This window comes from Canis lupus, chromosome 12 (assembly GCF_003254725.2).
Source record: "Canis lupus dingo isolate Sandy chromosome 12, ASM325472v2, whole genome shotgun sequence".
NCBI classification, from domain to species: domain Eukaryota; kingdom Metazoa; phylum Chordata; class Mammalia; order Carnivora; family Canidae; genus Canis; species Canis lupus.
The window spans coordinates 37,587,000-37,611,277 of NC_064254.1; the positions used below are offsets into that span (position 1 = coordinate 37,587,000).

General features: G+C 34.8%; 1 protein-coding gene and 1 pseudogene across 6 annotated transcripts in view; one reads left to right on the top strand and one right to left on the bottom strand.

Moving 5' to 3' along the window:
* Positions 1–24,278, top strand: part of MYO6 (myosin VI) — a 143,260-nt gene that overhangs the window by 68,942 nt on the left and 50,040 nt on the right. For all 6 annotated transcript variants that reach the window (XR_007401230.1, XM_025444959.3, XM_049092262.1 and 3 more), the window contains exons 7-12: positions 2,582–2,637; positions 9,433–9,530; positions 10,006–10,170; positions 14,696–14,776; positions 17,656–17,836; positions 23,346–23,490. Coding sequence is in view for 5 of the 6 variants with exons in the window: in XM_025444959.3 (XP_025300744.1) it covers positions 2,582–2,637; positions 9,433–9,530; positions 10,006–10,170; positions 14,696–14,776; positions 17,656–17,836; positions 23,346–23,490 (726 nt within the window). In the remaining variant the exon portion in view is untranslated. The remainder of the gene's footprint in view (positions 1–2,581; positions 2,638–9,432; positions 9,531–10,005; positions 10,171–14,695; positions 14,777–17,655; positions 17,837–23,345; positions 23,491–24,278) is intronic.
* On the bottom strand, positions 5,976–7,064 carry LOC118350373 (glyceraldehyde-3-phosphate dehydrogenase-like; annotated as a pseudogene).

Below are 24,278 nucleotides of genomic sequence, written 5' to 3' on the forward strand. Positions count from 1 at the left end.
GTTGATTCTTTTTTTTTTCTTTTTTTTGGTAAAAAATATATAAAGTAACACTTACCAGTTTAAGCATTTCTCAGTGTACAGTTCAGTAGTATTAAGTATATTAATAGTGTTTTTTCAGCCAATCTCCAGAACTTTTTATCTCACAAAACTGAAATTCTGTGTCTGTTAAACAACTCCATTTTCTCCTGTCCCAGCCCCTGGCAACTATCCTTTTGCTTTCTGCTTCTATAATTTTGACTATTCTAGATACCTCGTATAGTAAATCATACAGTAATTGTCTTTCTGTGACTGCTTATCTCACTTAGCATAATATCCTCAAGTTTTATCCATGTTGTATCATGTGTCACAATTTCCTTTTTAAGGCTGAATAATATTCCATTATGTATATATACCACATTTTGTTTACCCATTCATTCATCATTGGGCACTTTGGTTGCTTCCAGATCTTGGCTGTTGGGAATAGTGCTGCTGTGAACATGTTATTAACAAAGAGATACAAATACCTCTTTGGTTGAACAGGTTGACTTTTGTATACTTTTGCATACTTTATTGTATTTTTAAAATGGTTTTATTTTTAAATTTATTGTTATTATTTTTTTAGAGAGGGAGAGGTGGGGAGGGGCAAAAGGAGAGAGAATCTTAAGCAGGCTCTACACCCAGCATAGATGCAGGGCTTGATCTCACACCCTGAGATCATGACTGGGCTAAAAATCAAGAGTCAGATTAATTGACTAAGCCACCCAGGTGTGCCCCTAAGGATTTTATTTTAAATAAGATCTACATCCAACATGAGACTCGGACTCACATCTCAACTCTGAGATCAAGAGTTGAATGCTCTACTGACTGAGCCAGCCAGGTGCCTCTTGCAAACTTTATGACATAGTTTGAAATGGTAGGTTCTATCCCTTTTAAATACAGACAACCTTATGTGGTAGCTAAGCCATAGATTATTGAAAACTAGCTCTGACATGCTCTTATGGGGATCCTAAAGGAGGCCCATGCTGGTTATGCAAAGGGAAATCTAGAAATGATCCTTCAAAATTCAACCTTTACATCCTCTTCTCAGTATTCCTGCTATTAGTGTGGTTGAAACCATTTTTTTTTTACCTTAAGCTTATGACAGCTTTTTTATTTCTATCTCCCCATAACCCTCTTCTCAGTGTATCCCCTTTGTTGCCATCAAGTTAAACTCTAGACATTGTTTAGAATCATTGCATTACAAATATGGAAGGAACCATAGAACTCATTAGTTTAGTTCCTACAGTTTATATACTTAGGGATGTTAAATCTAGTGTCGAAGCTATTGCTAGGACCAGTGCATTCTGAATTCTCACCAGTGTTATTCCCACTGTATTACAGTCTTTTTTTTTTTTTTATGATAGTCACAGAGAGAGACAGAGAGAGAGGCAGAGACATAGGCAGAGGGAGAAGCAGGCTCCATGCACCGGGAGCCCGATGTGGGATTCGATCCCGGGTCTCCAGGATTGCGCCCTGGGCCAAAGGCAGGCGCCAAACCGCTGCGCCACCCAGGGATCCCCTGTATTACAGTCTTAATCAATTAATTGCTGCTGGGTCCCTTCTTGAAAATTTGCTATATTTTTATGCAGATGTATACTATTCAGTTATTTGTATGAAATAATTTAGAAGTTTGTTATTGTCTATTATGTATATGCAATTTTAGTTAAATGAGTGCTTCCTAATACTCCGGAATTCTAAGTGATTCAGTGTCTTTTTCTTTCGTATGTAAGAGTCATATGGTGAGTCTGTGGTTTATATACATCTTTAAAAATGAATAACTTAGAAACTGTAAACTTATAATACACACTTAAATTGTAAGTCAAAGATTACTTTTTGTTTTGAAATGTTCCAGGAAAATAGTTGTTCCATCATGTTTAATCTTTGGCTAAAACAACACAAAGAGTGGTAACTTCCTTATTGTTCAATGGCAGATTACTTTATTTGCTCTAACCATAAAGATTGAATTAATACCCTATCACAGAAGACTTTGGAATCTTAGATAGAAGATACATATTCCTGTGTGAAATGTGTGGCATATTTAAAACCAAATAGTTGTTTAAAGTCAGAGTATTTCCAAAAACAGTTTTTAAAATAATGCTGATTTAGCTGTTCAAGGTAATCTAAATAGAATTTTAAATGTTTAAAAAACTGTAATGGTCACCTGGGGGGCTCAGTTGGTTAAGTATCCAGCTCTTGATTTCAGCTCAGGTTTGGATCAGCTCAGGGTTGTGAGATCGAGCCCCAAGTCAGGCTCCTCACTGAGCATGGAGCCTGTTTAAGATTCTCTTTGCCACTTGGCATCAGGCTCCATGCTCAGCAGGGAGTCTGCTTGAGGATTCTTTCTCTTCCTTTCCCTCTGTCCCTCCCCTGCTTACATTTTCTCTTTTTCTCTCTCTCAAATAAATAAATCTCAAAAAATATATATAAATTTGTAAATTTTAAATGAATAGTTTCAGTGATGATCCAGGTTTAAATTTTACATGTATTAAATAATATTAAAGTTATAACTATAATGTGTATGATATTATTGTCATGTAAATTTTTTATCCTATATTTTAAACAGATATCTGACTGAATCCTATGGAACAGGTCAAGATATTGATGATAGAATTGTTGAAGGTATTGTTAATTTTTAAAATTCTTATTTTTTATTGTTAGATACATACTGAAATTAACTTATGAGAATCCTCTAAGTGATCTGGAATGCTCTCCCAGAGATCCAGAAGACTCTTCCATCTCCTACAGATCTTTATTCAGATATAACGTCTGAGTTTTTTTAAATGTCTATTGTTTTTCCTCTCACTCCATGTTAAGTGCTAAGAGGGTAGTGATTTTTATATATTACAATCTCCTGGAATAGTGTCTGATACATGAGATATGCCCCATAAATTTCTCTAGGATGAATGAAAGAAATATAGGAAGCATTCTGGACTCTTATTTGCTTTATTGACCTTGTTTTTTGTAAAGGAGAGAGGAAGAGGGTTATTTGGAATTAAAATTTTTTGGGGGGAAATTTTAATGAATTAGTACAATTAGAAGGCAGGAGTCTGTAAATTGATTTCCTTAAGGTCAATGCTTGCATACCCCTTAGAAAGTTTTCTCATACCCCATCTGGATACTGCTGGTCTAGTCAGCCACCATGGTTGAATCTATACCACTCTCCTGCATTGTAGATTCCTCTCTGGTCTCCCCACTTATATTCTTGTTTACCTGTAATTTGTTCTCTGTGTGGAAGTTGGGATGATCTCTTTTGCTTTCAGTCTTTTAATGGCTTCATATTGCTCTCAAGAGAAAGCTGAAAATCTGTAACATCGCTAACAGTGGTACTTGTGGTCTGGCCTTTGCCTCCTCTTTCTAATTGAGTCATTGTTCTTTTGAATCCTTATACATTAGTCATGTCTGTCTCCTTCTAGTTTTTTTGAGATGTTTTAAGCTTATGTGGATACTCTTTTTCCTTCTTTCTTCCTCACTTTCCAGTATGAGGCACTCAGTAAGGATTTTAATAATGATGATGAAATTAACATATGTGAGATGTATTATGCATTGTCTGATTTGCTGGAAATCTGTTCTTAATTTAAATCCCTACAGAATGAGGTAGGTACTATTTTATGCCTACTTTAGAGATTAAAAACTGAGGTAAAAAGACTTTAAGTGGCTTGCTGAAGCGTGTATAGCTCATCAACTGTGGAAGTGGAGTATAATTAACTCAGGCATCTTAGCTATGTGCTATACTAAGAGCATATTTTAACACTCATACTATTTTAAAGAAAAATTTCATTTAAACAAAAAATTTATTAAGGGCCCTTTGTGTGTCTGTATTTTGCTAAATCATAACTAGCAAATACTATGTACATTTTTCACAATTATGTGAAATATACATGTGGATGAACATAAAAACTCTAATAAACATTTTTAAAGTTTACATGAATAAAGTTTTTTGTGTTTCTTGATTAAATAATTTTAGAGATTTACTTACATTTCTCACTATGGTATTGTAACACACCCAGGTATGAAGATCTCTTAAGTAATGCTTTATTCACAGTAAAGTACCTCACTTTAATGATGAAATCACCCTTTAAAATTGAATAAGTAAATTAAAAAGAACAAATTACGGGTTAATTCAATAGAATACTAATTAGTATTCTGATTTGTTTACTTGAGGTGCAAACTCGCTTGCGAACTGGCTATAAACCTGGGTTCTTCTGAGGGAATGTGGTGTGTATATATGTAGTGTGCTGTAGTTGAGAAAAGTTGGAAACTATTATTCCAAATGTTTCCACAGCTCCTTACTGGAGGATGGTAGATGTTAACTAGCAGAAAATAGAATTATCATTTGATGCTGTCTTTAATTGAAGATTGGTTGTTGGTTTTAGAATGAGTATATCAGTAGCATGACTGTAATTTTCTGATAGACTTTTATACTAATTTTGGATATTTTACTTAACATATTAAGTATTTTGGCAAAAAAGTAGTAGATTGATAAGGAGTTGGGGAGACTTGTAATTGAGTCCCCCTTTGGCCAGTACCAGTCATGTGGCTTTCCACAAGTCAGTTGACTTTGTTGGGCCTCAGTTTTCTTGCCCATCTGAAAGGTTAGGTATACATGCAAACATTTCTTTCAGTTTTAATATTTTCTTACATTTTTTGGCAAGTGAAATAACTGGAGAGTGATTTTTAAAAGGGTTTGGATACTTGTTAAGCTTTCTACTGTGTATAGAACAAGAGAGATGAACTTTAAATGATTTCATAAGAAAAATTCTAGTAATAAACATTGGGAAGCAATTTATGAGGTTGCAAATGGAGAATATGTAAGATTGGCACTAACCTTGGATGTTTGTAGTAGAGACTGGTGAGTATAAGAATAGATTTTTCTTTTTAAAAAGATTTTATTTATTCATGAAAGAGACAGAGAGACAGAGACATAGGCAGAGGGAGAAGCAGGCTCCCTGTGGGGAGCCTGATGTGGAACTTGATCCCCGGGCCCCAAGATCATGACCTGAGTCAAAGGCAGATGCTCAACCACTGAGCCACCCAGGTGCCCCAAGAATAGACTCTTAATAGGGGTGCCTGGGTGGCTTAGTTGGTTGTGATTAACTCTTGATCTCAGCTTGGGTCTTAATCTCAGGGTCATGAGTTCAAGCCTTGCATTGGGCTCCATATTGGGTATAGAGCCTACATAAGAACAAAACAAACAGTAGACTCTAATAAACCTTTTTCAGTCATGTAGTATGTTTAAGTGATTATAAGATTAAAAAAATTAAAATTTTACATTTGTTCATTGGGAGTTTTATTTATATTTAAAAATATTTTTATTAAGTTATTTTAATTCCACTATAATTAACATACAGTATTATATTAGTTTCAGGTGTACAATATAGTGATTCAGTAATTTTGTACATCATTACTCAGTGCTCATCATAAGTGTACTCTTAATCCCCTTCACCTATTTTACCTCTCTCTCCTATCTACCTCCCCTCTGATATGGTTTTGTTTTGTTTTGTTTTATTTTATTTTATTTTATTTCTTTTTTTTTTTTTATTTTTATTTATTTATGATAGTCACAGAGAGAGAGAGAGAGAGGCAGAGACACAGGCAGAGAGAGAAGCAGGCTCCATGCACTGGGAGCCCGACGTGGGATTCGATCCAGGGTCTCCAGGATCGTGCCCTGGGCCAAAGGCAGGCACCAAACCGCTGCGCCACCCGGGGATCCCTATTTTATTTTATTTCATTTCATTTCATTTCATTTCATTTCATTTCATTTCATTTCATTTCATTTCATTTCATTTCATTTCAATTTATTTATTTATTTATCTATCTATCTATCTATCTATCTATTTATTTATTTATTTTTAGCTGGGTATAGTATACTTTATTCATGGTACATGACAAGGTAGGGCTCCCCAAGCCCCTTCCCTTCCTGGGTCTGGGATGTAAACTGGAGGTCAGGAGATTCTCAGTGTGTTGGGGGATTAAGTTGGGGCAGGGACTCCCCAGCAGCTGAGGGCCTCTCTTTTCCTCTTGTTCTTTCTGGGGCTGGTGGTCCAGGAGGCTCTTACTCCTTGGAGGCCATGTGGACCATGAGGTCCACCACCCGGTTGCTGTAGAATTCATTGTCATACCAGGAAATGAGCTTGATGAAGTGGTCATTGAGGGCAATGCCAACCCCGGTGTCTAAGGTGGAAGAGTGGCTATCACTGTTGAAGTCACAGGAGACAACCTAGTCCTCAGTGTAGCCCAGGATGCCCTTGGGGGCCCTCCAATGCCTGCTTCACCACCTTCTTGATGTTGTCACATTTGGCAGCTTTCTCCAGGGGGCATGTCAGATTCACAGCTGACACGTTGGGGGTGGGGACGCGGAAGGCCATGCCAGTGAGCTTTCCATTCAGCTCAGGGATGACCTTGCCCACAGCCTTGGCGGCGCCAGTGGAAGCAGGGATGATGTTCTGGGCAGCCCCGTGGCCGTCACACCACAGCTTCCCAGAGGGCCGTCCACGGTGTTCTGGGTGGCAGTGATGGCATGGACGGTGGTCATGAGGTCCTCCATGATGCCGAAGTAGTCATAGATGACGTTGGCCAGGAGCCAAGCAGTTGGTGGTGCAGGAGGCATTGCTGACAATCTTGAGGAAGTTGTCCTACTTCTCGTGGTTCACGCCCATCACAAATGTGGGGGCATCAGCAGAAGGAGCAGAGATGATGACCCTCTTGGCCCTGCCCTTCAAGTGAGCCCCAGCCTTTTCCATGGTGGTGAAGACTCTAGTGGGCTACACAGCATACTCAGCACCAGCATCACCCCATTTGATGTTGGTGGGATCTCACTCCTGGAAGATGGAGATGGACTTCCCATTGATGACAAGTTTCCCATTCTCAGCCTTCACTGTGCCGTGGAATTTGTCGTGGGTAGAATCATACTGGAACATGTACACCATGTAGTTGAGGTCAATGAAGGGGTCCTTGATGGCGACAGTATCCACTTTGCCAGAGTTAAAAGCAGCCCTGGTGATCAGGTGCCCAATACGGCCAAATCTGTTCACTCTGACCTTAATCATCGTGTCTTGGGGACGCAGCTAGCATTGCACCAGAAGATGCGGCTGTCTGTGGAACGGGGAGGAGCAGAGAACCTGATATGGTTTATTTTAAATGAGTACCCTCAATTAAAGTTACTATTTTTTTCAATAAGAACATTTTTTATTTTTTATTTATTTTAAAGATTTTATTATTCACGAGAGACAGGGAGAGAGGCAGAGACGCAGGCAGAGGGAGAAGCAGGCTCCATGCAGAATCCTGATGTGGGACTCGATCCCAGGACTCCAGGATCATGCTCTGGGCCGAAGGCAGGTGCCAAACCACTGAGCCACCCAGGCGTCCCAAGAACATTTTTTATTAAAGCATACTTCAGGATACATGGTTCTAAAAGATATACATAAAACATTCTATCCAAGAAAAATAGAATACACATTTTCCTTAGGTACAAACAGAAGAATTCCCAGAAGAATCTAAATCACATAGAAAGAGACATGACAAATACTACAAATTTAAGAGGACTGAAATTATACCAAGTATATTCTCTAACCACAGTGGTGCAAAACTAACAATAAAAAAATTAACAATAAAACAAAGCTGGAAAATCTACAATGTAAATATTATATATTTAATACATAAATATTAAGCAGTACACTATTGCACAAGCAGTAGACCAAATAAGAAATCAAATGGTAAATCAAAGTATGTCTTAAAACAAAAGAAAAAGAAAGCACAATATTCCAAAATCTGTGGGATGTAGCAAAAGCAGATGTTAGAGTGAAATTTATGCTATAAATTCTTGTATTAAGAGAAAAAGTTCAAATGAAGAACATTACACCACAAGGACCTAGAAAAAGAAGAAACTTAGCTGAAATGCTGAAATTTAGTAGAGGAAGGAAACAACAAAGAAAAATCCGAAATAATATAGAGACGATAAACAATAACATAACATTGAAAGTAATGACCAGTTTTTCCAGAAAAATAAAGTTGGTAGTGCTTTAACTGCATTAGGAAAAAAAGGAGAAGACTTGAAAACCAAAATGAGAAATGGAAAAGAAAATAATATAAGAGATAACCACAGAAATACATATTGTGGTAACAGATTACTGTAAACAGTGATAGACTAACAGATATCTTAGAAAAAAAACAGATAATTCCTAAAAATGTACAAGTTACTACAATTGAAACATGAATCTTGAATCCAAAAAATAGGACATCTTCTTAGACCAATAATAAGAATGGATATTGAGTTAGGAATCAAAAATCTCCTGGCACAGAAAAGCCCAAGACCACATTGGCTTTATTGGTAAATTCTACCAAAGCATTAAAAAAAATTAGTGACAGTCTTTATCAAAATCTGACAAATAATGGAATAGAGCACATTCAGAATCATTCCATGAGGCCAGTACCCTCTTGTCACCAAAGCAGGATAAAAACAATACAAGAAGAAAAAAGTCTAGTTTGAAGGATGCCTGGGTGGCTCAGTCATTTAAGAGTCTGCATTCAGCTCAGGTCATGATCCCAGGGTCCTGGGATCAAGCCCTGAGTCTGGCTTCCTGCTCAGCAGAGAGCCTGCTTCTCCCTCTTCCTTTGCCCCTGCCCCTGCTTGTACTCTCTCTCTCTCTTTCAAATAAATAAATCTTAAAAAAAAAAAGTCTAGTTTGTTCAATATAAGTATTGCTTCTCTTTCTTTTAATGTCCATTTCTGTGTTAAATGTTTCTCCACCTCTTCACTTTCAATCTGTAGGTGTCTTTGAGTTTAAAATGAGTCTCTTGTAGGCTGGGATTCTAAAAACTATTGTTCTGAGGATCTTTTTTAGTCATTCTGTAAACTTATATGTTAGATTTTGTTGAATGTACATGGAAAAATGTTAAATCTGGAGGTTTTATTAATATATAAAATATTTTAGGAAAGTAAGTCAACTAATAACTTCTGACTCGTATTTTGTTCACCAGGGGTTTACTGTTCTCTAATCACTATTCCTTTATGGCTGATGTACTTGTGAAAACATTATAATTTTTAGGGAGTAATTTTTAAAGTTGACTTCTAAATTTTGTAACCTAATGACTTTTTAAAATTTAGTCTTTTCCATATCAGTTACATATGGTAAAGGAAGAATAGTTTGGAATAAGTTTCCAAATTTGGGTAGGGCAATACTCATAATTTACATAATTTGAGTAATTTTCCCATCTTCTGTACTTTAATAGGGCCTGAATATAATGGTAGTCAATAAATATTTGAGAGATTTGACATTATCTGTGAATTCCTTCATGGTAATATTTATGAAAATATTTTTTCTATCTCTATTAATAAGGAAACATACTATACATATTGTTTCATAATTTTCCTTCATACTATTTGTTGATGAAATATTTTTATTTCTTTTTCAATAGCTAACCCTCTTTTAGAAGCCTTTGGAAATGCAAAGACTGTTCGGAACAATAATAGTAGTAGATTTGGAAAATTCGTAGAAATACATTTCAATGAAAAGGTAAGTCAGAGTGAGTTTGGGGATGTTTGGGAAGTGTTTGTGAAAAACACAAGGGTCTTGAGGTGCCTGAGTCGCTTAGTTGATTAAGTGTCAACTCTTGAGTTGGGTTCACATCTTGATCTCAGGGTCATGAGTTCAAATGCTGAGTTGGACTCCTACCTGGGCATGGAGCCTACTTTAAAAAAGAAAGAAAAACACAAGGGTCTTGTTAGAATTGGTGCTGTACTTGAACTTATGGTAAATCCATGTGAGTTTTTCTCTGTTACTTTAGTTAACTGGGAGAATATATGTATTTAGTATAACCTTTGTAAATATTGTAAGGTTACATTTATTTAGTTATCTGCTATTTTCCTTGATAAATATTACAACCTTTTTGATATAGACAAATGTTTATTAGAAAAATAATTCAGCATTGAGTAGGGTATGCTTTCAGACCTTAAATACAAACATGTATTTTCTCTGTTTTGTTTTTCAGAGTTCAGTTGTTGGAGGATTTGTTTCACATTATCTTCTAGAGAAATCTAGAATCTGTGTTCAAGGCAAAGAGGAAAGGAATTATCATATCTTTTATAGGTTGTGTGCTGGTGCTTCTGAAGATATTAGGGAAAAACTTCATTTGAGCTCCCCAGATCATTTTCGGGTAGGTTGGATGAAAAGAAATTCTATACAGTTTTTGCAAATTGAATTGCTTTCAATTCTAAAACTTATTTTGATGGATTCTGATACCTAGTTGTATGTAACTTAGGTTAAATCCATGTAACGTGATAGAACATAGGTTTCTATTGAGATTTACTGCTAAATTTATAACACTATATGAGGAGATATATAATGGGAAAGAAAAAGGGATAGATGGGAAACCACTTATCAATTTAAACTCCTTAAGAAATTTATAATCTGTAATGCTGGCTTTAAAGTTATTTTTGACTTATTTGTTAAAAAAAGTTTTCACCTCTGAATTAATAATGGATCCATGATTATCTTCCTTAATTCAACAGTAAATATTTATTGCTTGCCCATTGGATACCAGGCATTGTGTGTGGGTGAAAAAGATGAACAGTTCCTGCTCATGAGCAACTTAGAATCTGGTGGGAAACACATACACACACACAGATGCACAAACACATATAGTCTGACTGATAGGTTGAATGATTAGAGAGAGATATACATAGAATGCTGGGGATTTTGGAAAAACTTCAAGGAACAACTGATGTTTGATTAGAATTCTGAATGATTTTCAAGTGTTAACTAGAGGAAGAAGTAAACACTTGAATACTAAAGAGTATTCTTAGTAGATGGAAAAAGATGAACAAAGACAAGAAACAGCTTATAGAGTAAGGCAGGAAGTGGTGGTAGTGAGGCTAGAAAGTTTGGTCTTACTTCTGTAGTTAATAAGGAGCTATTGAAGGGATTTAAGTAGAAAGTTGGATATCAGGTCTATATTTACCTCTGGCTTTAAAATGGAAGGTGTCTTTAAGCGGGTAAGGTAGGAAATGGATAGAAAATGCAACTATGGGTAAACTGGTTGGAAACCTGTGGCTATAGTAGAAGTAAATTACTTAGTGCTTGAATTTGGTTACCGATGATGGGATGTGCAAAATACTAGGAGATAAAATTGATAGAACTTGGAGACTGAGTATTGTTAGGGAAGAGTAGTTTGGAATAATTTTCCAAATTTGAGTAGGATAACTAGGTGGGTGTAAATACCATACTAGGGCCAGATGGAAGATTTGTGGCATATAGGATGAGTTTAGTTTTGGAATCTACAGATCATTTTAGGGGAGAGGATTAGATGACAGTTGAGGGCGGCCCAGGTTGCTCAGTGGTTTAGCACCACCTTCAGTCCAGGGCATGATCCTGGAGACCCGGGATCGAGTCCCACGTCAGGCCCCCTGCATGTAGCCTGCTTCTCCCTCTGCCTGTGTCTCTGCCTCTCTCTCTCTCTCTGTGTCTCTCAGGAATAAATAAATAAAATATTTTAAAAAATCACTTAAAAAAGAAGACAGTTGAGTTGGGTATACTAAGCTGAAGATTATTTTTTGTGCTGTAGTGATACGTTTGGGAGATGTCAGTACTCTGGTAATAGTTAAAACTGTGACAATGAGTAGATGAGATTGTCCAGAGAGATTGTGTAATATTGAAAAGCACGTGCCAGGATCCAGACTCTGGAATTTGAAGAATATGAGTGTTGAAGAGTTGCCCAAGAAAGAAAGCACAGGTGGAATTGTGTGAGAAGTACAAGGAAAATCAGGAGTGCCAAGAATCACAAGCCAGTTCAAGAATTTCAAGAAGTGGTGACTGGGGATGGTTAGCATCGTTTATAAATTTGCAGCAAGAAACAGTGTCCCTGTGAGGAATACATGGGAATTACGGGAATGGGTAAGGAATGCAGCTTGAGTAAAGTTCTCCAGGTGATTCTGATAATCATCTTTGGGCAGGAATCCTCCACGTGAGAATCATGACACATATATTTAATTATTGTTCTCTGTGTGTGTTTGTAATTTGGCTTTTTTTTTTTTAAAGATTTTTATTTATTTATCAATGAGGGACAGAGAGAGAGAGAGAGAGAGAGAGAGAGAGGCGCAGAGACACAGGCAGAGGGAGAAACAGGCTCCATGCAGGGAGCCTGATGTGGGACTTAATCCCGGGACTCCAGGATGATGCCCTGGGCCAAACGCAGGCGCTAAACTGCTGAGCCACCCAGGGATCCCTGTAATTTGGCTTTTATTGCTACTTCAGTCAGTTCTTTTAATATGTATTTGGAAAACTTTAAATTTCTGTGTTAAAATGCTTTATAACTGCATCTGTTTATATCCTTCTACAATGTCTCACCTTCTCTAGAACTCATCAAATTAATTGGAATTTTTAGTTGCCCACACTATCTTCATGAAAGTAGAAGAGGTATTTCTCTACAATGATTTTTAGAAAAGAAGTATAAGTTACAATGAATCATATAAAATTTAATGATGATGTGGCTTTGTTGGCACTGAGTTAATGATAAAGTAATACAACTATCCTTGTCTTAATTTAGCATTTCTTTTTGTTTGGAGGCTTGGGAGCATATATTTTGTGTGTTTTACAGTGTATAACCTTTCCTGGCACAATGGCAGGCATCCAAGAAAGGCAGCTACCGAACTTTTTTTTTTTTTTAATTAAGATTTCATTTATTTATTCATGAGAGACACAGAGAGACAGAGAGGCAGAGACACAGGCAGAGGGAGAAGCAGGCTCCATGCAGGGAGCCTGATGTGTGGGACTCGATCCCGAGTCTCCAAGATCAGACCTTGGGCTGAAGGCGGTGCTAAACCACTGAGCCACCCAGGCTGCCCTACTGAAATTCTTTATTAGGTCAGAAAGTTTCCTGCCTCTGTAGTGTGAACTGGGAGGCATGATTTCCTCTCTGGATAGGAAGGACACTAGAAATACAATATGTTCACCCAAATACATCTGCAGTCTTGCTTTCATGCATGCATACCTCTATGTACTTTCCCTTAAATGATTCTGCCTTAAAGTGACTTGAAATTGTGTTGGTAATTTCATCAGGTTTTTCTGTAATTTAGTCAGGGGCTCCAGTTATAACTCATAGGTAAGGTCATAAAGACAAAGAATTTCAGAATAGTGTTGAACACTTCCAAAAATTTTTTTGTAACTACTCTATCCAAAATAGTATCTAAAGAATTGTAGAGATACCTGTGTTTGGAAATATTTCTATTAACTACTCATGTATTTTAGAAAATAAAAGGTTTAAAAGATTGTATTATTCAAATACTCAAATATTTTTGCATATGTTTTATGGAAGCATTTGTTGTAGTTATGCAAAGATCCTTGAATAGAAATAAAGCTTGGATAGAATGAAATGGATACAAGAATAGTTAGTTTTTTCTAGTTACAGAAAAGTTGGAGAAAACAGGTAGTAGGTTTTTTTACTACATTTAGTTATCCAAAAGCCAAATATTTAATAAAACAATTGGGGTTGGGGGGATAAAACCCTTCATAGCAAAGAAAACATTTGTTTTGACTCTATGCAATTAAGCTACTATTCTCTCACTAAAATAAAAGTTCTTTTTTGAAATAGTTGAAATTGCTTACCAATATTTTCTTACCTCTTCTATTTTTTTCCTAAAGATTCTAAGGTAGAAAGAATAGCTCATTGTATATCACTTTTTTTCATTGTAGATCATTTTCTGGTTTTATCTGTATCTTAATATTTCATTATAATGGAGGGACACAGATAAATGTATTGATCATCTAAAATATTAATTTATCCCCAAATCATTAAAAATGTAGTATACATTTTTTCACAGTATCTGTGTGATATATGTTTAATCTTGAAATTCATGACCATGGTATAGTGGAATCATGGTGACCTGATTTAAGAAATACTGAGATGTTTAAAAACATTTTCCATCTTGTTTCTTGTGTACTTTCCTGACTACCCCCACTCCCCAAATGTGGGTAGAAAATCTCTTTGAGATTAATAAATTGTTTTCTTCTCAACTACTTCCCTGGTTCTGTGTTTTAAAAGTGCTTAGTCTTTAGTGGGCTTCTGGGCAGCAAAGTAAATCATTGAGATTAAAGTTGAAATTGTTATTTGAATACCTATAAAGGTTCATAAAGCAAGTATTATAATTCACGTATGGTCAGTGTTAACTATCAGTAAATATGAAAGGCATGTTTTGAAGAACTGATTTTAAAAATCAGAAATTAAGAAACTCAGGGATATTATTCTGTTATTCAGCATTAAAAATATTACTTGAAATATTAAACCACAATGTGTGAGTTCTTATTTGACACTCTACATATTTAGTAAGAAGGTGATTTTCATTATTATTTGTAGTACTTACCTTATTAACTGTATTTTTAAGAAGATATTTGATATTGAGATTTAAAATTCCTGCCTTTTAAAAATAGGAAAGTTTTATGGTATTGGTTTTTATGTTAGTTACTTTAAAATCTACTTTCAGGAATCCGCATTTTCAATATTGGTTTGATTAGTAGAAGTAAAATGTTTATAATATATAGAAGTATCAGTTGTAATTGAGAGATTAAATGATATTCAAGTTATATTTAAAAATTCTTTTTGGTTACCACTGTTTGATAAGTTGTGTTTTCTTTTGTGCTATTTTCCTGTAGATCATATTTGTTATATTTATATATCTTTTTCCTAGTATTTAAACCGAGGCTGCACTAGATACTTTGCTAACAAAGAAACTGACAAACAGATTTTACAGAACCGAAAAACTCCTGAGGTATAGTAGATTATTTTTTTAATTAAAATCTTTAATACAAAAAAAATACTGAAAGATATATTTTTTTTATTTTGGAGCCCAAATAATATTTCATACTTTTTGGCTTATACTTTAAAAAGAAATGCTCATCCAAGTCTCTCTCACAGTGTAGTATTTTATGCCTTTGTTGATATCTATCTGTAGAAGCCACAAGTTTTGATTCTTCTTGCTTAGGCCTCAATGCACTGCTCTCTTCCTGTTCTTTTTCCCCCATGTGAGGCTATTAAAATTGCCTAAGAATTATCCTTTGCTAACATTTCTGAAACTTACTCTTACATGACCCACTTGGGATTAAGTATAAAATGTGTCCTTTATAACTTATTTTCCACTTTAAGACTTAGCTCTGAAGTAGACATTAAATAGTGTAAGCATTCTTGTGAACTGATGCTCATGTGTTGTTGTATTTCTCTTTAAAACATTATATTTCTGTAATATACAGAAATATGGAAAGTTTTACATATAGGTCTTACTAAGTTATTATATTTGTAAGGGTAATTAGGTATTATTGTACTATTATTTTAAAAACATCAAATCCTTATTCTAAAAATCTATAACTCTTATAAATTTTAATATGTAATGTTCAAGTAATAGTATTAAGTTGTATCTACTGAAGGAGGTTAAATTATGAAATACTGAGTCAGGATTAATGATAGGGACTAGTTCATTTTGTCTTTGTTAATTTTGTTTAAAGATTTATATTGAGTATTGTACAGTTTTTATTCTCGCCTTTTAATGTGTGAATCAGATGCTTTTGACTCCTTTCAAATGGTGAGATGAATTATGTCTCTAATATGTTCCTAAAAAAGAACAGAAAGCAAATAAAAGTTCCCATTATTTTGAATTCTCAGCCAATTGAATAGTTAATTTTTAAGTTGACATTTATCATTTTATTTTTATTTATTTTTAAGGATTTTATTTATTTGAGAGAGAGTGAGAGAGTGCATGTGTATAGAGTAGAGGGAGGGGAGAGAGAGAGAAAAAAAATCTTAAGCAGACTCCCTGCAGAGCACAGAGCCTGAGGTGGGACTCTGTCTCACAACCCTGACATCATGACCTGAACTGAATTCAAGAGTCAGATGCTCAACCAACTGAGCTATCCAGGTGCCCTGATATTTATTATTTTAGACATAAATGTCTGAATTATAAATTGTAAACTTTAGTTTATATGACATTCATGGTTGCACTTTAAGAAGTAACTTCAGTATTTATTATGGTATCTTTGTCATGATAACCTTTATTTTTATAATACATTGTCAGAATATAGAAATTGTATTCCTTCCTCTAAGGTAATGGAAACATTACCTAGTAGGATAGTGCAGATGTTCTCAAGGAAAAAGACATATATCTAAATTTGATCTTTGACATGGGAAAAACTAAGTAAAAAGGGAAAAAAACTGGATTTTACTCTCCAAAGAGTAACATGTACTTTTTGTATTCTGCTGAGAATGAAATGTGCTCTTTGCCATTCTAGAATCAGCATACTTTGTGAGCTATTCATATTACTGAGTGTATATATAAAATTATATGTGAATAATGGATTAATATGTTTAAATTACTTTTTATGTCTTCTTTATCAGGAGGATGAGGTGATCATTTTGACTAATTAGAATCCTTTGCCTAATTCCATTTGAGTGTCTAAGCTGTGTGTAATTTTTAGGAGAATGCAGTATTTTTAGTCTGCCATAATAGCAATATATTCTTAACATTTGATTAGAAAGTTTTTAAATGAAGTAACCATTCATTTACAAGACTAAAAATTCTGCATGTTCAGTGTTTTCTGTTAACTTTGGCTGCATGTGATCTTCTCCTTTGCTTCTTTTAAGAATAAAATTTCTTTATCTAGACATTTTCCAGAAATTTCGCCCAGGCATAATTAAACATTTTAAAGAATTTTGTGGAAGATAATCACAACTTTAGCTGGGAAGCAATTGGCAATTGGGAGGGGGAAAAAAATCTCTTTTTTGGGGCTTTAATGGCCAGTTAATTTAATGGACAGTTAATTCTGATGCTGTTACCTAATGTGTAATTTTGCCTATTCATTATCAAGTTCTGGAAAATTCCTAGTCCAATCTTTCTGTGTCCAGTAACCTTTATTTTTCTCCTTCTAAGGTTTCTGCAGGCCTAGCTTCCTTAATCCTTTTTCTGAGCTTTTTAATGGTTCTAACAAATGAATACTTCAGATGTAAATTCTTTTAGGAGAGAAAACAAATTTTCTCTTTATTTTTTCTGAAATGTGAATCATTGCATAAATTCTTAGAGTAAGCACAATGCTTACTAATACACTTTACCTCATATACGTTTATACAGGAAGATTTAAAAAACAATTTTCTGGCCATGAAATTTGGGATTAATTTGTCCATTATTTATTACTACTGAATATTCATATAATTGATGGCAGTTAACCTAAAGGAGTATGATGCTAAATGTTAGATTTGAATTTTTATTATAGTTTTTTACCTTAGCTCTTTTTGACCTGTGGATTCATGTTGATTCCTTTCAACCACTTATATTCCTTTCTTTTTCACTCAATTTATATTTTTATCTAGCATTATAATGCATTAGATTTAAAATTGTGATTTAATTGGAAAACATCTCATTCAATTTTTGACTGATTTTTATTGAGGTGATTGTAGAGTCACAGACAGTTGAAAGAAGTAATACAGAAAGATCCTGTGTATATTTTGCTCAGTCATTTAGTTTTTGAATTGTTAGAATAGTAAAGCCTTCCCATTGAGGTATTTTATTTTTGCATGTTATATAGTGCATTAATAGTCCTTGCAGAGTGGTTTTAATGTAAATAATGATAAAGAGCAATTAATTGAGGTCTTCTTGTTTTGTAGTATCTTAAGGCAGGTTCCTTGAAAGATCCTCTGTTAGATGACCATGGAGATTTTATTAGAATGTGCACAGCCATGAAAAAGATTGGTTTGGATGATGAAGAAAAGCTTGATCTGTTCCGGGTAGTAGCTGGTGTTTTGCATCTTGGAAATATTGATTTTGAGGAAGCCGGCAACACTTCAGGTTCGTTTGTGGTTGTTTTGTTTTATTTTTATTTTTTATTTTTTTTAAAGATTTCATTTATGTATTCATGAGAGACGCAGAGAGAGAAAGAGAGAGAGAGAGAGAGAGAGAGAGGGGCAGAGACACAGGCAGAGGGAGAAGCAGGCTCCATGCAGGGAGCCCGACGTGGGACTCGATCCCGGGTCTTCAGGATCAGGCCTTGGGCTGAAGGCAGCACTAAACCGCTGAGCCACCTGGTTGTTTTGTTTTAAAGAGGAATAAAATTAGAAGTTCTGTCATTTCTTTGTCATATGTAAATTTAATCTGTTTGTGTGCAGGCTTTGAAAACCCTGAAATTTCTAGAATGTATTGTGTTACATGGTGCATCTTGGAAATGAAGGATGCTGCATTATTAGTCACTATGAACTCTCTTTTGAACAAATCAGTAATACTGTTGGGGAATAATTCATTTTATGAGGCATAAGTAACTGTGATTATCCGGGTCACATTTAGTTAAAATTTTCAACTTTTACAGTATGTATACAGAATAATTCTCTACTGTCTATTAAGGTATTTTGACATTTTTCTGGTTTATTGGTATAAACTTGGATCAGTTAATTAGGGCAGTTGAACATGTACAAGCTCATATGCTTTATTCTTTGGAAAAAATAGGTTCTGGTTTATGCACATTGAAAAGAACATTTAATGCCTGCATGATAGTAACTTTTATATAATCTTAAATTTGATCCATGAATTACAGGGGTTGGAAAACTGTAGCCCTTGGCCAAATTTGACCAGCTGCCTGTTTTGTAAATAATGTATTGTTGGAACGAAGCCACACCCATTTATTTATATCTATCTGTGCCAGCTTTTGTGCTACAGCAGCAGAGTTTAGTAGCTGTGACAGAAACCATATGGCCAGCAAAACTTAAAAACCTGACACTTAAGAGAAAAAGAATGTTGACTCCTGCATAAATACATTATTAAAATATTTTATAACACGAATGAGTTAAAAAATCGAAAGCACCATTTAATATAGTAGTCAATAGCAGGGGCTCTAGTGTTAGATCCCAGAAGCTCTCTGACCCTTGTTTTTTTCATTTGTAAAATAATGAAGAAACAGTCCATGAGAAGTGCTTTTAAAGGATAGTGCCTAGCAATAGTATATATATTTATGCATATAAGGAAGGAGCACAAGAGGAAGAAAAAAAGAACATTTAAAAAATATCTGCTGCGTGCAAGATTCCTTACAACAGTGTTTCATCATAAACAATATAATCTAAACTTTATAAAGATAATGAGGTAGGGGATATTATCTGCATTTTATGGAAGTGGAACCTGTGCAGAAGTAATACATTTACTAATGAAGTTATAGATGTGAGAGAGCGGAGTTCTACCCATGACTGACTAACTCAGGTTCTTCTGATCATTGTCCCAAGTTGCCCTCAGTCACTGAGCCTCCCTGAGAGTCCTGATCTGTAGAGGAGCAGACTGAAATAGACAGTCTTACTGACTTTCAGATTTAGTATCCTGTGATTCCATAAAGTCAGTTACATCAGATGCAGCACAGTGTAGGTTTAAGAGTACATGCTCTTGAGCCAGAGTGTTTATCACCAGCGTATTACCTGCTTGTGTGGTATTGGGCCATGAACTTCACCTCTCTGTGTCCCTAGCTTCCTCATCTGTAAACTGGGGATAATAATATTCTTTGCCGCATGTTATATAGAGGAATAAATGGATTAAATATTAAATGATGTCAGTACTTATGTCCAGCACATAATAATCACTGTGTTTTTAATGAATAAGTAAAATAAAAATACAGATTAATTCTAGTTTTGGATGTAAAAAAGCAAAATCAGACATGTTCTTAGTGTGCATTAAAGTTTTAGTTTTTTTGAGGGATTTAAAATTCTTATTTTGAAAATTAGAATACATCTCATTTGTTAATGTAGTATTGTTATACTAAGGGAGTAAGTGGGAGTTCCAAGTAACACAAAAAAGTTTAGATTAAGGCACAGTTTGGAAATATTGTTAGAAGTGATAGTTGGTATTTTCACACCTCGTTTATTACCCTGTGGTAGACTATGCAGATGTGTACAGAGGATCATAAATGTGATATGATCCAGTTAGTTGAAAAGCATTTAAACACTCAAAAGGCAAATAGCACATATTTATATTATCTTTTATTTTTCTTCTCAAAAATCCTCTGTTGAAAGGAAGATGAGCAGAAAGCAGAGAGGATTAGAAAGAGACAACAAATCAAGAAAATTAATAAACTAGGTTATTTTGGGGCCCAGGGTGACTCCATCAGTTAAGTTTCTGCCTTCTGCTCAGGTCATGATCTCCAGGCCCCAGGATTGAGTCCCATGTGGGCTTCCTGCTCAGCGGGGAGTCGGCTTTCTCTCTCTCTCTCCCTCAGCCCCTCCCCACTGCTCATTCTTTTTCTCTCTCAAATAAATAAATAAAATCTTTAAAAAATAAAATAGGATATTTTTATTTTAATTAAGGCTTACATTTTATTATTTATCTTTTCTGTGACCCTTCCTGTAGATCCAAATGGTTTCTTTCTCGTTAGAATTGTTTTTTCCCCTTAGAGAGCTCAATTTTGGCATGTCCTTGCAGTTTGAAAAAGCTGTGGATATTTATGTAATTATTTTATCAGAAAATTTATTCTCTTATAAATGTTTAGAATATTCTTATAAAAACCGAAAAAATTTTACATGATAGCATATGCAAAATATGCCTATTGGGACTTTCCTATGTTTTTAAAATTCCACAAAACAGAGGTAAATGCTATTTTAACAACAAATTTAAAGAATGTTCAGAGAAGTTCTTTTTTTGGAAGGGGAGTGACATGAAAACCTTCGATTATTTTACAGTTTTGCCTTTTTAAAACCTTTAAAATAAATATCTTCTTAGGTTAGCCTGAAAGTGTGTGAGAAACTTCGCAAAACAGTAAAAAAAAATGTTTAAATACATTAATGAATTATTGATTAATCAGTTTAGTGAGAGCTATATAATTTAGATAATCTGTGTGTGTGTAGAAACAAGAAATCAGTAGTTAGCTTATTTTCCTAGAATTAAACGTTCAGTATACTTCTTTTTTTTTTTTCCGTTCAGTATACTTCTAAGTATTCTTGTCCCCTTGTTCTTTTTCTTTGGTAACAGCTTTATTGACGTATAGTTCATAGACTGTTCAATTCACCCCCTTAAAATAATTCTTTGGTTTTTAATATACTCGAAGTTGTGCACTCATCCCTGAAGTTAGTTTTGAGAACATTTTCATCACTTCAGCATTCACCTCTCCTTCTTTCCCAAATCCCTCAGCCTTAGGCAGCTACTAATCTACTTACTTTATAAATTTGCCTGGTATGGGAATTTCGTAGAAATAGAATCATACAATATGTGGTCTTTTGTGACTGGCTTCTTTCTCTAGCATAATGTTTTCATGGTTCATCCTTGTAGCTTCCTCAGTACTTCATTTCTTTTTATTGTTGAGTAATGTTCCATTCTGTAGATATATCACTTTTTAAAAAATATATATCACATTTTTTATCCATTTGCCATTTGATGAACATTTGGGTTGTTACTACCTTCGGTTATTATGAATGATACTGCTGTAAACATTCTTCCATGTTTTTTTTTTTTTTTTTAATGGGCATATGTTTTTTACTTCTCTTGAGTATATGCCTAAGAGTGGAATTGCTGTCATATGGTAACTCTATGTTTAACCTTCTGAAGAACTGTCAGATTGTTTTTCAAGGTAGCTGTATTCATTTCACATTCTTATCAATACTGTATGAGGATTCCTGTTCCTCCACGTCCTCACTGATGCTGTCTGCGGGATTATAGCCATAGTAGTATGTGTGAAGTGTTTTACTTCATTGTGGCTTTTGTGTTTTTCTGAAGGCCCATGAGTTTGAACATTTTTTCATGTCTTTATTGACCGTTTGTATTTCTTTTTTGGAAAAATGTCGGTTCAAATCCCTTGCCCATTAATTGGGTTGCCTTTTTGTTGTCAAATTAAAAAAAAATATTCTAAATACAAGTTCCTTATCAGGTATATAATTTGCAAATATTGTCTTTCAATCTGTGGCTTGTCTTTTAAGTTTTTGGGTAGTGTTCTCTGAAACACAGAAGTTTTTCATTTTGATGAAGTCTAATATTTTCTTGTGTTGCTTGTGCTCTTGGTACCATATCTAGGAAACAACTGCTCTGAGATCATGAGGATTTATATCTGTGTATTCTTCTAAGACTTCCCTAGTTATAGATAATAATTTAGGTCTTTGATTATTTTTTAGTTAATTTTTATTTATGATGTAAAGCAGGGGTCCAGCCTCATTCTTTTGCATGAGCATATCTGGTTGTCTCAGTGCCATTTGCTGAAAAAACTGTTTTTTTCCCAAATGAGTTATCCTGACAACCCCTTGTTCTTATGGAATCTCATGGTTTGTTTCTCCTGAGACCAGTCTATTAATTAGTTTACTTATTTTTCATGGTAAACTTATTTTTTTTACTATGATTTTCACACATTTTTTTGTAGTTTTGAAATTAGATTTGAGTTGAATTATTTATAAACATTGAACCTTAAAAAGTAAAATGTTCACTTTTAAAATATTAGTAGTAATAATACAAATAGTAATAGTTAACCTTTATATAGTGCTTACTATGTACCAGGTACTGTTTCAAGAACTTCACCTATATTACCTCATTAATCTCAGTAACAGCCTTATCAGGTAAGGTTAAGTACCGTTATTATCCTTAAATGGATGAAGAAACTGAGCACAGAAAGAATAAATGACTTGTCTGGTCACACAGCTAATGAGTCTTAATTAGCCCAGAGGCTAAAGCACTGAAGTATAGTGTCTTTCCATATAATACATATATATATATAAATTAAAAATATATATGTTAAATATATATATATATTTTATATATATATAATATTTTTTAAAACATCCTCCATAACTAGAAATCTATGGATATAATGTACAGGGAATAGCAGTTATCTCCTCACCCTCTTCCTCTTTCCCAAGCAACATGAACACCTGCATATGCATGCACAGGTACACACAGATGCACTACACACACAGACATAAAACCTCATACGTTGACAGACAGCCACATTGATCTACTTAAGTGGCAACATTTGCTATTAAAATTATTCCTTAAAGTTTTCAGGAATCATATGAATTTTAATAAGGTACTGTATTTCTCTAGGGATTTACAGGGATTATAATCTATCCATATATTTTGCTTGCTGGGTCATAAAAAATGAAACAGTGGCAAGTTAATATTGATGGGCTGAAGGATTATATCATGGACTGCCTCGAGAGAGGATCTTCCATTGACCTTGGCAGTATGAGTGTCTGACAAGGGTGGTGAAAAAGTGAGGTGAAATTAAAAGTCACAAATTAGCCTTGTCTATTCCACAAATTTATGTAAGTGAAATATACTTCTAAGAAATGGATCATGAGGATTTGATTTATATAATGTCTGATAACTTCAAATCTAAATGCATTTTCATTAGGTGGTTGTAATTTGAAGAATAAATCTACTCAGGCATTGGAATATTGTGCAGAATTACTGGGTTTGGATCAAGATGATCTTCGTGTAAGTTTAACTACAAGAGTCATGCTAACAACAGCAGGGGGCACCAAAGGAACAGTTATAAAGTAAGTTCCTTAACTCCTTGCTCTGTAAAAATCTTGCCTTGTGGTTTGTCAAGGAAAAATCTTTGAGAACACTGAGATTTAAAGTTGATTTTTATGAATGATTCATTCTTTTCATTATAATGTTCTAAAACATGTACTCAAAAGATAAGAATTCTGTGCAGTTCCTTGCAGTAATCTACTATATAAATAAATGCTGACTTCCACAGTTCTTAAAGTGGTTCCTTACAAATATGCTGCATGGTACAGATTTATAGTTTATAAAGTAAGAGAGGTTTACTTTTGTACAACTACAAAAATATGAGTTGATTATGTTAATATTTGTTTTAGGCAACAAATTTTTTTTTTTAAGATTTTATTCATTTATTCATGAGAGACACAGAGAGAAGGCAGAGACATAGGCAGAGGGAGAAGCAGGCTCCTTTCAGGGAGCCTGATGTGGGACCCGATCCCGGAACTCCGGGATCACACTGTGAGCCAAAGGTAGACGCTCAACTGCTGAGCCACCCAGGCGTCCCAAGACAACAAGTTTTTTTTTTTTTTTTTTTAAGATTTTATTTATTTATTCATGAGACGGAGAGAGAGAGAGAGAGAGAGAGAGAGAGGCAGAGACACAGGCAGAGGGAGAAGCAGGCTCCATGCAGGGAACCTGACATGGGACTCGATCCTGGGTCTCCAGGATCAGACCCTGGGCTGAAGGGGGCACTAAACCGCTGGGCTGCCCCCAAGGCAAGTTTTAAAAAATTTTTCAAGGTTGTTTTTTTTGAGATATAATTCACTTTTTTAAAGTG